The 18,169-nt window shown below is 33.7% G+C and overlaps 1 protein-coding gene across 5 annotated transcripts in view; it reads right to left on the bottom strand.

Moving 5' to 3' along the window:
* Positions 1 to 17,472, bottom strand: part of KPNA5 (karyopherin subunit alpha 5) — a 47,060-nt gene extending 29,588 nt beyond the window's left edge. For 4 of the 5 annotated variants that reach the window (XM_029224334.1, XM_029224337.1, XM_029224336.1 and 1 more), the window contains exons 1-7: positions 17,343 to 17,472; positions 12,360 to 12,493; positions 10,873 to 10,974; positions 10,660 to 10,759; positions 6,048 to 6,142; positions 3,735 to 3,866; positions 1,730 to 1,818 (exon numbers count right to left, since the gene is read on the bottom strand). In XM_029224334.1, coding sequence (XP_029080167.1) covers positions 1,730 to 1,818; positions 3,735 to 3,866; positions 6,048 to 6,142; positions 10,660 to 10,759; positions 10,873 to 10,974; positions 12,360 to 12,488 — 647 coding nt within the window. In that variant the 5' untranslated portion in view covers positions 12,489 to 12,493; positions 17,343 to 17,472. Of the gene's footprint in view, positions 1 to 1,729; positions 1,819 to 3,734; positions 3,867 to 6,047; positions 6,143 to 10,659; positions 10,760 to 10,872; positions 10,975 to 12,359; positions 12,494 to 17,342 lie in introns of those variants that run through there. The other variant, XM_029224335.1, reaches the window with a different exon arrangement.
* Between the last annotated feature and the right edge of the window lie 697 nt (positions 17,473 to 18,169).

Raw genomic sequence — 18,169 nt, 5'->3', positions numbered from 1 at the left:
AAGACTGTAGTTGGCCAAGCTGTGATGTATACTATTTTTCTTCACTTGTATTAATGGGATTATTAGGAGAAATTGCAAATCTTTTCTTGTCCAGATTTGCTGTATTATAAATTAAAGTTGAATTAAATTAAAACAACAAAGCTATATCAGTATAGAAAGTCCATAGACGCAAAAGGTTTATATTTACTGAGAATAAAACAAATTGAAACTCCCCAAGGCAGAATTGATAAAACCATATTATATTAATAGAAATTTTATGTATACTTAAGCATTAGCTAAATGTGAATTTTAGTGTGAACTACAGATTATCCATTATCTTTTTTAAGTTAATACCATTTTTCCTTTTGACCAACTACAGTGAGAACATCTGGCAGCTAACTTGACATTACTTCCTTTTTATGACCTTTCTCAATTTTTTAATGAACCTTTGAAACTTTCTAAACCTACTCTTTTTCTGAAATTTATTATGTTTATAACCAGGACTACATAGCTGGGTACTAATTGTTTGTCATTAGTTTTTTTTAGTTTGGTTTCTTTAGTCATAATTAAAAGCTCCTTAGAACATTTAAAGGGATTAGAACTAATAAACACTTACTTACTGTTTCATAAACCATTACCAACTTGAGATATTAACAAATAATAAAATGACCTAGAGACAGAGAGCAAAAGTGAAAAGAGAAAGTGCTCACAGTTAATCTACAAACCATATAATCAGGCCAAAAAAGTCTCAAATTGAAAATTTAAGAGATGTTTTTAATAGTATGAACTTCAAAATAACTCTGATATTGAACCCTGAATCAGTGTTTTCCTTCATGGCTCAGCTAAATTCTCAAATACCATAAAGCTTAACTCTGGATAAGCCCAAAGTAAATGAAATCACAAGTGGTTCAGTGGCCTCCACATAGTAGGTACTCAATGTTAGTTGAGTGAAATGATGCTGAGAAATCCATTTTGTCCATGGAAAGTTACGCTCTCTAAAATAATAAAATAGTTTTTACAAAATCATATCTAAAAATTTATTCTTCCTATCCAATTTCTCAGCTTGGAAAGGACGGAGAATGGGCTAGAAATGATAAGAGTAAAATTTTCCCTTTCAATTAGTTTTTCCTTTTTCACTATTTATCACTGGCATTTAGCCTAAATAAAAATCCTCTTAGTAAATGATAACCAACATAGATAAAGAAACCTATCTTTCAAATAATTTTATGTCATTTCTGTAAAGAACCTTACATTATAGGGTAATTTCTTTTTTAAAAAAAGTATAAGGTATTTGAAAAAGAAACCACTAGCTAAGTCATTTTAAGTAAAATTCTAATTCTGAAAGAAAACTCTTTGTTCTCTGAACATTTCAAAATCAAATATGAAAACCTGACACCCTCAATACATCATCTGTTCATGTATTAAATACTCCCTGCTTTAGCAACTTTTATTGTATTAAAAAATACTACTTATCCTTGCTTTGTAGAATAATTATAATATAGCAGAGTAAGCATCAAGTAAGCAAGGACCACTGTGAAGTGTGGCGTAAGAGAACATAAAAGACAGATATACAATTGGAAAATTTTTGTTGTTAGTTTTACGGACTTTCAAGCTATTTCAGGCTTGGATAAACATAAGCGAAATTTAAAAGTATCACGGAAGAACTTAATTGTGTATGTAGTAATATAGTATACAAAACAGTCTGCTTTTCCCAAAGTAGTATTTAATCATGATAACTTAAAGTACTTACTCTAAAAGAGGTGGAAGTATTTCACAATTCAAAACAAAATCTCTGCATTCTGCATTGTCACCAGCAATATTACCAAGTGCCCAAACAGCCTTAGAAAAATAAGAAAAAAAGATTCTTTTATGACAATATCTTAAATAAGATACTCTCTCTTAAGAATGAGATTTTAGTGTAGAAGGAAAAAAGTGATAGTTTTCAAGATGTTAAAACAAAACATGCTAGTAGGAAACAAGAAAGGAAAACTTTAAAAGTACCTTTAATAATATTTTTAGTCAAATTGAAGCATAGGGCATTTAAAAACTTTTTCTTACATGCTAGTGAAATGTTTATTCTGTTCAACAAAGAGATAGTTTGTCTACTCTGAATCTACATGGAGAGACAAAATAGAGTTGACCCTTGAACAATGAGGGGGTGAGGGGCACCAAGCCCTGCACAGTCGAGAATCCATGTATAACTTTGCAGTTGGCCCTCCTTATCCAAGGTCCTGCATTTGCAGATTCAACCAGCCTCAGACTGCATAGTACTGTAGTATGTATTTATTACAAAAAATCCATGTGTAAGTGAACCGCACAGTTCAAACCTGTTGTTGTTCAAGGGTCAACTGTATATCTACATTTAGTGAGTCTTCCAATTACCTATGCTAGAGGTTTGCTCCTATGCCAAGGAATCCACTCACTGGGAAGGGACTGACTTGTAAAAGAAAAAAGGAAGGACAGACAAAGCATAGGAAAAGAAGGTAAAGCTAATGTGAGAATTGGCTTGAATTGATGCTTGAAAATAAGTTTAGAGTTAGTCCAGCTTAAATAAATGGTAGTAAAAGATTATTCAAATATTAAATTTCAATTAGATGAGAAATTACACAGATGCAAATGATCATTATGTTCTCATTTCAAGCTTTTCATATAAGTATAAAAGTAGACATTAAGTTACTTTTTCAATTGGGAAAATTTTATTTTAACATCTAAAATATGCGTTAATATTTTTAACATCTACTCTAGACCTACGCTTATTGCCTATTTTTTAAGAAAAATTTTTTCAAGTGATGACATTTTGCAACCTGTGAAGTATTTTGTTGGTGGGGATATAAATTTGTTAACATTTTTGGAAGTCTACTTTGAAATATGTAATAAGAACTTTAAAATTTGTTCTTTGACTGAGTAAAGTCATTTTTCCCTAATGAAATAATCAAGGTACACATATATGTCAAGTCATATTAATATCAAGACCGATATACAATGATGTTCATCACAATATTATTAACACTAATAAGCTAGAAATAACTCAAATGTACAACTATTGAGGAACAGATAAATTATGGTACCTACCTGAATGGATAATGAGCAATCAGTAAAATTTTCTTGGAAGAATAATTAATGCTGTATGCAAAGGCTCTCAATACTAGTGTTAAGTGGGAAAAAAATATACACATAAAAATATAAATATAAACAAACAGATGGAATGGTAGAGAGATCTACAGATCAATTTGCATGAAAATGATCCAAAACGAAAATATAAAAACATTTGACTTTCTCTGGATGGAACAAATTATATGTGATTAAATTTTCCCTGTTACAACAACTATGAGAAAGTTTAATCTAAAATGGTTCATTCAAAATAATGTGATATATTAAAAAGAAACAATGAAATAATCTACATACATGCAAAGAACAAGGAATCAGACTGGCCCAGGTTTAAAACCTGGTTCAGCCATTCACTGTGACTTCGGGTAGATTACTAACTTTTCTGGGTCTCGCTCAGTATGCTCTTTTATAAATGGGAATAGTAATTCCCAATAGCTGAGATCCCATGTTTACATAACCCAGGATTATGCCTAAGACAGTTCATTCTTCCTTCCTTCTAATTTGACAGTAAATAGAAATTATTGTATTCTAATAAATGTAAAACACAGGCAACTTGGTAAAACTGAATTTCAAACCATAATCGCAAATGGTACTTTCAAGAGAAAGTTAAAATCTAGTAGATATAATAGGTCAAATTAGAAACTTACCTGTTCTTGAACATCTTCATGCTCTGAATTAAGAAGTTTGATAAAAATTGGAACAGCCCCAGTTTCAATCACTACTTTGGTATGTAGAAAAGTTCCAGATGCTATATTAGTTAATGCCCATGCAGCTTCAAACTAAGGAAAAATAAAAGTAGAATAAATGAAAGCACCCAAAAAATGTCAGAAAGGGGAAGAAAGGAAGAAGAGAGGGAGTAAAGACTTAGCTGAACAAGTCGGAGAGAAAGACTGACTTACGATTAATAAGATTTAATGTGAAATCAGATTTGATAGGTAAGAATGCTTTATTTTAAAAAAAGGACTCTTCAATCTGGAAAAATAAGAACTGAGAAGAATATAATAAAATTTACAAATCATGAGCAATAAATGAACACATTTGAATTTATAATTCATAAAACTCCTTATGTTTACAATTAGGGAGCCAGGTATTCTAAAGCAAGCAGTGCAAAAATAAATGAGACACTACTTAATAGAGTAATAGTATACCTATGAAACTTAGAATCATAAAAGGTATTTTTGTTTCCCTAGGCATCATCTAGTCCTAACCTCCTCACTTAAGAAATAAGAAAATTATAAGTCCAGACATTTAGGTGATTTGTTCAAGGTCAAAGAGTTCATTATTAGCAGATATCTTTTAAAACATGTGCAGGCCAAAGAAAATTTGTTTGTGGGCCAATCTGGCATGTAGGCCCCCAGTTTGAGGCCTCTCTATTAGATCAATGTTTCGAACTAGCATATTTCATATGAACTTGGATAATATGGCACAGCATATAGCTGCCCCAAGAGCATACTGCTGAATTTCATTAGGTTTCAAGTATAATGATTAATAAACACTCAAATCACCAATATTCTTCTTGAATACTGCATGCTCTCTGCACATGTTATTCTCACAACCTGAAATTAATTTTCCTTTTTTCAGCCTGTTAAACTCTCATTCACCCTCAAGACTAGCCATGCGACACTACTAAACCAAAAAAACCCCAGATAAGTTGCCATGTTCTCTGTGCTCCCAAAGCACTCTGTATATTGGTTTGCTAGCACTAACTGTACTATGGTATCACAGATCTGTTTGTGTGTTTGTCTCCCCGAACAGAGTGAAGAATTTTTGCAGAGAGGGACAATATCTTACTCAATTTTTTAACTACAATGCCTTATACAATGTATTGCTTAAACTAACACTCAATTTTATTCATTCATATTCACTCATTTCTTCTTTCAATCACTTAGAATTAAAGAGCCAAATAAAAAACTAGTTATCAGGAGGTTTAGGTTTTAGTCTGGACTCAGAGCTTATGAATAAGGCAAATGGACTAGATCATGATCTCCCGTCCTTTCAGCACTATCACCTAAAGACTCTGAACACTAATTGACAATAAGACTATACTATGGATAAAAGGGTCTTTTCCTCAGACACCCTTGTTGTAAACATTCTCAACAATTTTTCAGCATAAAGCTCATGACGGTTAATAGTCACAGGTTCAACACATTCCTTTGCTTACACCTAGATGTGAGGACCTTTCCCAAATTACTCAGATAAGTGGAACACAATTCTAAGTTGTAATTTCAACAACTATTACTCAAATATTAGTAACAGTCCTCCATGACCAACAAGAGCATTGAGAAATTAGGTGTAGGTCTTGTGCAATTCCTAATAGATATAATTCCACCCTGTACACTTACTTAAGAATATTTACAGCAATGAAAGTCAGGAAGAACAATCTTAAACAGTAAAATACCTGCAAACTTCAGTAATTTACTATTAGTAGCCAATTATTTGGAAGACATCTTAAAATTTTCACTATAGTATAACTGAGAAGCAATGCTCTTTAGGACAAACTTAACGTTGGTCACATTTTAAGTAGATTATACTGATTCGTTCTTTTTTCAAAAAAGGAACTAATCAATCAGATAAAAATGTTTTAAGAGGTACAAGAGCTTATACTAAAAAGTTACAACTTTAGTTAGCTAACAGCCAAAAAAAATTTAACCATTAAATTAACATTTTGATTTATGGTTTTCTAAAACAAAAGTTATTAAAGGTTGACAACTACAAAATTTTTCTTAACATTAGGAATGATTTTATATATTTTTCCCAAAATTGTTTAATTAAATAACAGTTCCTAGAAAAAATTAGCATTGCAACCTTGACCAAGGCAAGACAGGTAGCACCACCTTTAATTGCCAAGTATTTACTGAATGCTTACAATATACTCAGTACTGTAGAAGCTGCTTTCACTAGACACATTAATCCTATGTCATTTCTGGAAAAAGATTAAGAAAGTAAATTACAGAACTCACTTGTAATGTACAATTTTCATTTCTCTCAAGAAATTTCACAAATCTCTGCACAACTCCTGGTTTCTGTATAACTTGATCAATTGGTGGATTAGGTTCTGAAAATTAAAAAATAATTAAGTTATTACATAGACACAAAAACACAATGATCTGGACCCTATGCCAATTAACAGGGCACATAAAATAACTCTTTCCTAGGTTTCACTGATCCAGTTTAAAACCCTTAGCTGGATGTAGCTGAAGAAAATAAACGTTCTCATAATTGCAATGTTTACTGCAAAAAAAAAAAAAAAAAAAGCAAATTGTTTTTCACTACCATAATGATAAGAAAATTTTAAAATATTTCCTACACAAATATTTATAATTCATAAATTGAATGCTATTTAGGAGGTCACCTTCACAATATGGGAATATTTCAGTCCAATACTCAAAATACCAATCGAAGGATAAAGTATCTTCTAATTCTTCATAACCATACTCCAATTTCCAGGGATGTCTCTTTCACTATCAACCACGAATTGCCTAATGTCTTTCAGCTAGATAGGTTCTATTTTGTCAGGGTATTATTTATTATTTACAAAAATGCTATTGAAGTACCTAGAATTCTTGATAAATTCTCATGAAATGCTGAGGACTTTTGAGAATCACAAAATCTCTAAGAAATTTTAAAACAAAGATATGTAAATTGAAAACAAAGATATTTCTGGGACTTCCCTGGCGGTCCAGAGGTTAAGACTCTGCACTTCCAATGCAGGGGGCGCGGGTTCAATCCCTGGTTGGGGAACTAAGATCCCACATGCCGCGGGGCACAGCCAAAACAAAACAAAGATATTTCAGCTCCCAATAATATAAGTACCAAGAATTCTTCCTCCTCCCTTGGCTTCAGCAACAAATACACTCTTGTGGTTCTCCAGGAACTTCTTCACTGTTGTTCCTTCGGGTTAGTTTGCTCCGTTGTTTATTCTCCTCCTAAAAAATTTATTTCTAGGAAATACCCTCCTAGAAAATCTATTTCTATTTTATTTCTATTTTGCTAATTCAGTTATCACTTATCATTCACAAATCTAACCCCCGTAAATTCTTCTTTCCTAGATTCTGTCCCACATTTTTAAGTGCTTATGGTTACATTTTTCCCCCACAGCTTCTTTAAAATGTAGCATAAACAAAACCAAACTCATAATATCACTATGCTTATTCCTTCCCCTTGCCCTGTGCCCACCACACAAATTTGTCTGAGCTATCTGTCCACCTGGTTACACGAGAGAAATCTCATTTCCACTTTTGACTCTTCCTTTTCTTAATTCCTGTTTGAGTATGTTACTGATCATAAATAATGTTTAATAAGTAGAATTAACAAATGAATGATAACCATAAAAGGTCTACAAATCCTGCTTGTTTGATACAGAAAAACCTTATTATTAAGTTTTAAGTCAGTTTAAATCTTAGAAATCGTGTTCTCAACTGTTAAGAAAGATTTATTTAGGAATGGACTTCTTGGTAATTCCCTGGCGGTCCAGTGGTTAGGACTCCACGCTTCCGCTGCAGTCCGCACGGGCTCCATTCCTGGTCGGGGAACTAAGATCCCACAAGCTGCATGGTGTGGCAAAAAAAAAAAAAGGAATGGACTTTTTTCTTCCTTTTCTTCTTTTTTCTACAAATCTGCTATCTTTCTAACTTGCTCAAAAATTGGGAGATTTCTGAAAAATTAGTAAAGTTAAAACTATAAAATTTTGTTTGGGTGTTCTAAATGAAAAGTCTGGATTCTTCAAAATGTAAATTCCAGACCATAGCTTAAACTGTTCTTATAGTTATAAAACATCAACAAGATAAAATAATATATATTATTAATGCCTTTATTCCCGTCTTAAAAAAAATCAAAACAAAGTTATTAGGTTGTGGTTACCATCTTTACCTTCCAGTTCTTTCTCTTTTCCCAAAAGAAAATTCTAAATCTACTTTCCCCTTATTTTTGTAAAGGACAAAATTTTGTCTTGCTCTTTTTGAGCAGAGAAGAAAGGGGAGGTTGAGAAAAGGAAGTAAACATAGAAAATTGGTTTTCTAGTTAGAGGGTGGGGAGAAGTGGGTATTGAGACTACCTGAATATGTAGATAAAGAAATATAGACAAAGATATATATATAGATTTAAGAACCCAAATATGATCTCTTCCTGGGGAATTACTTTACAGTTACTTTCATCTAAAAGAAAGCAATTAAAGTGTGCTTGGATCATCAAGTAATCTAAAAAGTATCATGAACTTTTAACTTTTACATTGATATTATACTGACAGAATAATAGCCTACCTTATCTTATAAAGGTGATGAACTATTACAGAGAAGACTTAGTCAATATGGCAATGTAAACATAAGTAAAATAGAGGAATATCTGCTTCAGCACTGAAGACTAATCAAGAGTCATCCACAACAAAAAAGCCTTGGAGAAACAAAACTGGGATTGAAGAAAAGAATAATTTGTGATTTACATCTATAAGAGTGGCCATGATAGGGAAGTAAATAACAGATTCTAGCAAAAGGTCACTATCATGACTTAAATCAGAGGAGTTCTATTTCTATTTCTAGCTCCAGTTCTAGTTCTAGCTCCTTCCCCATATTTCCTACAGTGATGGATCAAGGAAAATTATAGTAAATCTAATATTCTTCTAGACCTAAAATATTTGGCAGGAACTCACATCAATCAGCAAAAGAAAGTATCTATAATTCCTAACATATGCCCAACCTGGGCAAGCATAATCCCACTACAAGAAACAGAAAAATCATTGAATCTATGAAAAAGATACTATATTTTAAAAGACACAGAACACCCTGAGGAATTAGGAATGAAGATAAAATCTTATGACTAAAGAATTCAATAATGGGGAAGTTGTGGTGTAAAAACTGGTGGCAAACTCTAACATTCTTAAATACAATTAAATCTAAATTAATTCTGTTAATTGGTTATAACATAATACATATGCCAAAAAGAAATCTTAAAAGAGAATATGGTAATATAAAAATTAATGATGTGTTACTATTAATACATTTAACTTATTTTTTAAATTAATGTTTTAATTTATAAATATTAATCTGACTAAAAAAAATCCAAATTAAAAAACAAAAACTGTGGAATATGGTGAGGAAGAGGAAGCTACTCTTGATTTTATAGGGTCTCCTAACATTGCTAAGCTACTTTTGCTTGGAAGATAAGGGACGGAAAAGGAAAATTAAAGGTACTTATGAAAAAGAACTACAATAAGAAAGCAAAGGTAATAGCCTGTAATCTGTGCTGAACTGAACACAAGATTTCTTTTATTCCTCGTACGTTACTAAATTTTGTCTTTCAGGAAGATACGGCAGCTAGCCAAGGGCAATTTCAAAATCTTATCAGTTCATGTATACAGCTCAATATAATTAGAATTACTAATCCTATAAATTCCATGTATGAAAGATGAGATAGACTAAGGGTTAAATTTTTATTTAATAAGGAATTTTTATAAACTCAGTATAATATTGGATAAATAACAAATAGGCAAATTATAAATTATAATGGTCAATAATAAAAAATATTCAACTTAGGTGCTCAAAAACTGCCACACTATAAGCACTATTATATAACCATCTTTTTTTTTTTAAAGATAGCTGTGTTGGTAAGAATATAGTGAAATGAATATCTGCACAAACTAAAGATGGGAATGTAAATTAATACACTGTTTATTCCCTTTGACCCACGATTTCACTTTTATAAATTCATACTAAGGAAGCTTTAGGTTATACAAGGATTTATGTAGCTTTGCTTATGATAATCAAAATTTGGTGAATCACTTTGCTATATACCTGAAATTAACACAACATCGTAAATCAACTATACCCCAATATAAAATACAAATTAAATTTTTAAAAGTTCGGAAAAAAATATCTGATTGATTGATTATTCATTTTATAGTCATGCTCTGATGTTAAAAAAATGTCTGAGGGCTTCCCTGATGGCACAGTGGTTAAGAATCCACCTGCCAATGCAGGGGACATGGGTTCAAACCCTGGCCCGGGAAAATTCCACATACCACGGAGTAACTAAGCCCGTGCGCCACAACTACTGAAGCCCACTGACCGAGAGCCTGTGCTCCACAACAAGAGAAGCCACCACAGTGAGAAGCCCACACACCACAACGAAGAGTAGCCCCCTGCTCGCTGCAACCCAACACAGCCGAAAATAAATTAATTAATTAAAAAAAAAATCAACTGATTTTGACCACAGATGTATGGGTTTATTTCTAGACTTTCAATTTAAAAAAATAAATAAAATAAAAATTTTTTAAAGTCTGAAAAATACTTCTACAAGAATTTAAAAATATGTATTTCTAACTTTATTTCTTGGCAATGGGACTAATTTGGGACTATAGTTGCTTCTTTAAATCCTTTTATATTTACAGATATTCTACAATCAACATGTGTTACTTTGATAATATAATGTTTAAAAAAGAGATGTTATTTAAAAATATATTTTAGAGAAAAATTAAGACCTACTGGCAAAGAAAGTGCCCTGAAATAAAAAAATATAATAAATAAAACTGTACTACAAATTCTTGTAAGATCAAATAAGCATACTGAAAATAATTCTTGCCTTTAGAAAGCAGCTTTCTAAATTTCTGTGTTGCTGTTAGTTGTTGATCAGCATTATTAGAAAAAATCATCTGAACCATATCTGTGGTAATAACTTCTTCCTAAAACACAGAAAATACAATTGTTATTTAAATATTTTACATTAGTAATTTTGCTGTATCATCTCTGTAATACTGTTGAAACATAATTTGAAATACATTTTTGTAATATCTACCTCTGGAATGGGTACAGTGGAACTGATATCCGGATCCTGGATAGGATTTTCTAACATAGATTCATCATTTCTGGGCAAAGAGACATTTCGGCGTTTGAATAACTGTAATAAAGAGAAATAACAATATATTGAGCTTTCCATAAAATAAATTCCCATAGAATTATATTTTTCCTTTACTGAACAAAACAATAATTTTATCATTCAAAATTCTGAATATTTTAGTATTTCTTAATCATCATACCATAACAAATTTATGAGTAGTTTTGGGGCTAAATTAGCTCTTGTCCTGTAGTCTGCTTCTTAATCTCAGGTCTTTTACCAATGTCTAGTAGCATAAGCAGAGTACACATTTATATTTTACAGCACTTGGAAAACCACATATGCTTATACTAAATTATGAGATGTCTAAGAAGAAAATCTTAGTTAAAAAGCATATCTGTTATATGAGTGAGATAATGTGGTATATTAACAGAGTTAATATATTAGATTAACAAGGAATAGAGAGCAGCTCTCAGGAAAGAGGACCCTATGCTTATTAACTCAGGAGTGAATATAAAGAAAAAAAACAGAGGAGGAAAGAGACATGGTCAGGTCACTGAGAAAGATTTATAGGTACATCTCATAAATCAAAATTGACGAAAAAAATCTGGTATCACATACTTTTTGATAGCTAAATAAATTCTGCTGTTCCTCAGTCTGTACACAGTTCTCTTTCTATTCATTTATTCAAGAGATTTTTTTTTTTTGAGTACCTACTGTAATATAGTAGAGACTATGTTAGCTACTACAAATAGGGGAACGACAAATAGTCATATTTCCAAAACAGGCCTTTTTCTACTTTCTTCATTGCTAGTCCTTTTTACACATTAGTTTTAATTCATGTATGTGAGGACCATACCCTCCTAATTATTTATGAATACTCCTAAATTTAGGTATATCCTGGAATGAAAAATGTTGAGATGCATTCTTTTAATTTTCCTATTCCTTATGTCACATATATAAAGTTCAAACAGAGAAGGCTAAGAGGTCTGCCTGATAGACTATAGGAGGAACAGTATGAATAGCATAGGAAAACGATTATAATTAATTTAGGCGCAAGAGCTATGAAAATCATAGCAACAAATGAATACAATTAACATTTTTTTAGGGGGCAAATTTTACAATGACAAGTGGAAGTGATCTAAATAGGCTCAAGAGTAAAAATTTCTTAGCACTGGAGCAGAAATATTAATGTAAAAGGTTTATCAATGGAAAGGAGAAGCCATTCTTGTTGGTGATTAAAAATAGCACAGGATTCTGATTCGTGAATTTGCTAATATTATTACTGGAGCCTAATAAACTAAAATATATATTTACCCATATTCAATTTCCTAAAGCATTTTTTTCATTTAAAATTATCTAAAAATTAGCAGCAATAATAATACTACTTCTAAACTCTTTCTATAATGTTTTTATGTTAACAGAATTAAATATTTTAAAACACCTACCTGTTCTTCCCTTTTTTGTTTTCGAAGTTGTATTCCTTCTTCTTCTCTTCGTCTACGCATCTCTTGGGGATTTAGGGCTTTATTCTTGTAACTTTTCATTCTATAGTTATCTTTCCCTGGACTAGCCATGGCATCTTAAGATTAGGAGAGAAGAAAACAGATACTGATAACTCTCAAAACAACACAAGATGTTTACTCTAGGGCAATTAAATTCAGGCTCATGGATTAAATAGACCAACAAAACCCATTCTGAAAATTATGTACAAAGAATACATTTCTTCACCGCCATATCAAAATTGGAGCAAAATGACCAAATATTTTAGAACTTAACTATCAAATAATAGATTTTGGTCTAAACACAAAGTCATTACCCTAATTCCACTGATTCTGAGATGCACTCCCCCATCCCTGGTATTTTAAACTTTCTGTAAGTGAGATGCATCTTAAAATTACTGTCAGCCAGGAACTAATCATGAAATAGTTGGGTAAAAAACTTCTAAATTACAGCTTATGGAAAGATCAAGAAATAACCAGCAATGAATTGTCTTATTTTCAATAAAATATGGTATCAGGCTTCAGTAAGCACACCTCACATATTTATTGGGGTCTGTCTTCTTTCATTTACTTAAGGCACTGCCTAAAGAACTAAAGCCACACAGGTCATGACCTGAGTTATGACTGCCTTACCAGTTTTCAGTACTAGAGTATAATTAGTTCTTTTAAAATACTGAAATACTTCTACTTTATTTTTAAGTAGTTTTATTATAAATGTTTTTTAAAAATAAATTTATATAAACATTTTAATAAGTATATTTAAAATATGTATTTTATATAAATATAAAATTGTATATTTGAATATATATAATAGTTTTAGAAAAAGAATTATAAACATTTCTTAGTATTATATTAATATTTTGGTATTATTGGAAACAAATACAAAATTACTAATACTATAACCTATCCTGCATTTACACATTAAAAAAAATCAGTCTAAAGCAGGGTTTCAATTTGAATTTAATATGAGAGATAATTAATGCCTATCTAGAATGTTATTCTGATAAATTCTGATGACATACCCATGTATAGCCAGAGAGAATGCTGTAATCAATTAGCACTTATGAAGTAAACAGGAGAGAAGGAGAGATGGGCATTTATATGCTGTCCCTGATATAGAAGAGCTAGATTAATGAACTGGCAAATTATACTTTAAGTAGTAAAGTACACTAAAACATAAGCATTAAATCCTGCGAGAGCACAGAAGACACAGAAACTAACTGTGCCTTAGGGAGTTCTGAAAGTTTTCCCAGTTATCCTGTCTTAAAGGATGAGCAAGAATTTGCCAGGGAAGAGGATGAAAGGGGAAAAGGAAGGGAACAAGTATGTCAGACAGAGGGAATATATGTAAACACAGAATTCATGAAGAAGCCTGGCATAAACATGGAACAGTAAGAAATCCAGTGTACCTGAACAAGAGGATGCATGGGAGAAGGGGCAGGAGATAAAGCTGGAAAGGTAGGTAAGAAAACATATGCTTCCTGCAATCTGGTTGAGAAATCTGGACTTGATCCTAAGGAATAGAATTAAAGAAATTAAAGTGAAGGTTGTTTCAAGCTTTGATGATAAAGACCTAAACTATATTAGTAGCTGCGTTGAAAAATATAGAAGACAGATTGATTCCAGAAACATTTCAGAAATTGATTCAATAAGAATTAGAGGCCAAATGAATGTAAGGAATATGCAGTAAGGAAGAAAAAGGAGTTGAGTATGACTCCATGGTTTTTAGTGTGAGCCATTTAAGTATAAGGACAAAATAACCCAAAATAAGGAATACCGATAAAGGAACAGAGTGGTGGTTTTGTTTTCTTGCCTCCATGTTTTTGAGATGAAAATAATGCATTCAATTATACAGCAAAAATCACTCTTTCAGTACTATGAATTTGACAAAATGCACAGGCATATAACCAACACAGTAAGATACAGAACAGCTTCATAACTCCCCCCAAAACTTCCTCACGCTGCTCCTATTAGTCCTTCTCCCACTCTTAAAACCTGACAACCACTGATTTGTTTTCTACTTCCATAGATCTGCCTTTTCCTGAATTCCACATACATGAAATAATAAGAGTACATAGTCTTAATTGGCTTCTTTCATTTAGCATAGTGCATCTATAAGTCATCCATATTGTTGGCATGTATCAATAGATTATTCCTCCTTATCGCTGAGTAATATTCTATTGTACAGATATACCACAGTTTATCCATTCATTTACCGAAGGACATTTAGGTTGTTTCTAGTTTAGGGCAGTTACGAATAAATCTGTTATAAACATTCATGTACAGGTTTTTGTGTAAAAGTAAGTTTTCATTTCTCTCGGGTAAATACCTAGGAGTAGGATTGATGAATAATACGACAAGCGTATGCTTCGCATTTTATGAGAAACTGCCAAACCACAAAGTAACTATAACATTTTGCATTCCCGTTAGCAACATATAAGAGTTCCTGTTACTCTGTATCCTGGCTATACACTTGGTATTGTTAGAATTTTGTTATTGTTAATTGTAGCCATTCTAATGGTATACAGTGACTTTTAATTTTAAATGTGTTAAATTTACAGTACATAGGGCACAAACAGAAAGTTTTTATTTATGGATGGTTAAAAATGAGTCAAAGCTCAGGAAAAGAGTGCTGAATGATAATCCAAGAGCATTAGAGCTATAAAAGAAAGATGCCCAAAGGAGAAATCTTAAGGATATTCACATTTCAGTGGAAAATGCAGAGAACAAAGGAAACCAAAAATAAATAGGAGGATCAGAAGAAAATAAGAGTCATGAAAAAGAAGGGAATTCAAAAGATAAACGAGTATTTCAGTTGTTGTAGCACTAAAAACAGGTCACCCAATTTGTTCATTCATTGATTTATCCAGCAAATTTAAGTGCCTACAATAAGCCAAGTACCATAGGAAGGAAGCAATAGATTTGATAATTAGGTCACTGGTAAAGATATTGAGAGAAATTTCATTAGTGGTGGAGCTAAAGGGCGAATGGAATGGGCTGAGGACTTCACAAGGATTTAAAACTTTGTGCTTCTGAACTTTTATTATTAACTTTCTTAATAATAACAATGTTTAGCATTATTCTCTACTTCATATATAAAAATTCTGTCACATTAATAAAAGCTTAGGCTCTTGGAAGGGAAAAATAGAGATCAGAGTTCATGACAGAGCAAACTGGGCTTCAACATTAGTTGCTCAATTATGTTCAACAGTATAAAATATCTTAGCAAAATGAAATGTTTGCAGCAATAAACCTCTTTAATATACTTACCACCTATACATTAGGCATCTTCTAGGCCACTGGCCTCTAAACTTTTTGATCACATATCCTATGTACACAAAATACATTTGGGAATTCCATGTACACAAAATACACTTGGGAATTCATCCTCAACGTGTTTATTTATATACATGTATTACTAGCTTAATAAACTATCCCATTATAAATTCACAGATAGAAAAGTTTTAAAAAACAAAGTAGTTTTAAAAGGTAAACAAACAGAAGTTCTAATATTTTCTCCCCACATCTGATTGAATCACCTTGTGCCTCCCAACACACACAGCAGACACTACTCCTTAACACCATCAGTCTAGGCAATGACATTAAAACCTTTCAATATAAATGTTAACCAAATAAAATCTAGCCCCAACAACTCATACATCATTTGTTCCTTTTTCTTCTGTAGTACTAACTTCCTGTCTCTTATTTAACATCTGCATCCTCACTGCAGTTGCTTCAAAGGGGATGTAAAGTTCAAGGAAAATGATCTTTAAAGGGGCCTCACCCAAGGGGATTGTTTCTTTCTCTGGATTATAGCTTAAAAAACTACTGTACTTCAAAGGCTGCTGTCTCATACAAGTTATTTTAAATATAAGAAATGCTATTCAAACACTGTAAAGTAGCCAGAGGAATTTTTTTTCAGTCATAAGCTTATTTTTTCACTCTCCTCTTTGAAAAACTGCTGACGTTGGGCAAACAACTGGAATCCGAACTTTTTCTAATATATATTAACGGAATTTCTTGTCTCCATAAAGCCTCCATTTCCAGGGGCTAGGGTGGCTGTTAGTAAAATTACAAGATCAGTACAAAGGGGAAAGTGCACCAACCAGAAGATCTAAAGGACAGAGCCGTTTGTTTACCAAGAGGGAAAGTCATTTTCTTACAAAATATAAATCACTGAATGTTGTAATTAAGAGACCTCAAATCAGAAGGCTTTTTTTTTTATTAAAAGGTGTTCAAAAAGCCGAAGAGTTAATGCCCATGTCATATTCTTTTGAAGTATCACTATCTCGTTTAACAGCTTTCAATTCCTTTCATCTCTTATGCATTATCGAGGAGACACGATTAAATTTTCATCTTGGAAGTGAGGTGGTCGACTATTAGAAGCATCAAAGCCACGCTCGCCCGCGTCAGGACTGAGCCCTTCCCGGCACCTGCATCCAGGTGGAGGGCAGCTCGTGGAGGTAGAGGGTGCGACCTAACATGTGTAGGCCACTGGGACCGAACCTGCCTTATTCTGGACACGGTGAAACTTCTAATAAGCTGAGCCGCGGGACAGACTGCTGAGCCCCAGAAGTGACAGGCAACGTTTGACAAGACCATGTACCAAAAAAGGAACTACCGAGAAACAGTGGAGCAGAGCGGCGATAGGATGAGATCCTCTGCCTGAAGCTCCTTCAGAGGACCAGCCCGGCTCTCGGAGAGGCTCAGTGCTCCCCGCGACTTCGCCTCCTCAAGAGAAAGGTCCGGCTGCCACGCCCCCGCCCCCGCTCTCTCCCTCTGGGGAAGCTGAGAAAATCCCGGCTTGGCCTGGTTCTGAACCCTGTGTACGGGAAGGGGTAGATCAAAACAGTGGCCTCAGGAACTAGTAGCTCCCAAAGCGACCAAACCCGAGGCTCACCCAACCTGTCCAGTGTCACTCCTACTTACCTATTAATGTGGCACTATCCGGCGCTCTGACTTTCCAGTCCCCAGCTGCGGCGTCTGCTGCGGTAACAGCGGGGTCACCACTCCGCCCCTAGCGATGAGTCTGAAGACCAGGCTCGCAACTCAAGATGGCGGCCTCCTGCGCCCCTCACCCGAGACCCCAAGGCTCGCCTCCCAGAAGCCCTTGCACGCGGCGGCGGCGACGGCGGCGGCGGCGGCGGCGGAGGCTGCGGCACTGACCAGCAGAGGGGGCGGAGAGAAACGGAAGCCCCAGCGGCACCCACCCGTTGGGGAGCCGGCTCCTGCCCGGACTCCGGGATTTTAACCCGGCGCGGTTGCCGTTGCAGTAGTGTGTCCTACTGCCCTAGTCCTCCGTGCCAGCTCTCAGTCTTTCATTCACTCATTCGTTGGTTTGCTCACCCATCCGTCCATCCACCCATTCATTTGTTCATTTTACAACGTGGTATATTGATGGAGGGCATAATCTGTGCCAGGCATTGTTTGATATTGGAGGTACAACAGTGTACACAACGGATAAAAATCTTAACCTCATGGAGCTTTATTTCCTTCCTTCCTACATTCTCTGCTCATTTGTTTCAAGCGTTTCAGTTAGCTATTTATTTAAATTTTTGTATTCTGTAACATCTGTGGATTTTTGACAAAAAGTAGTCACTGATATATGAAATAAATAACTCCAGATAAAGTACTCTAAATTATTATAACACATATATAGCCTTGTAATCCACCCTGGGGTTGAACAAGCAGTATTGAAAACAGACTGTTTTCTACATGTAGTGTTAGGCACAGTATATGCAAGATAAATAACACGA

Source organism: Monodon monoceros, unplaced genomic scaffold (assembly GCF_005190385.1).
Source record: "Monodon monoceros isolate NGI ecotype Baffin Bay Population unplaced genomic scaffold, NGI_Narwhal_1 Super_Scaffold_15, whole genome shotgun sequence".
Taxonomy (NCBI): Eukaryota; Metazoa; Chordata; class Mammalia; order Artiodactyla; family Monodontidae; genus Monodon; species Monodon monoceros.
This window is presented reverse-complemented; position numbering and strand designations above follow the sequence as displayed.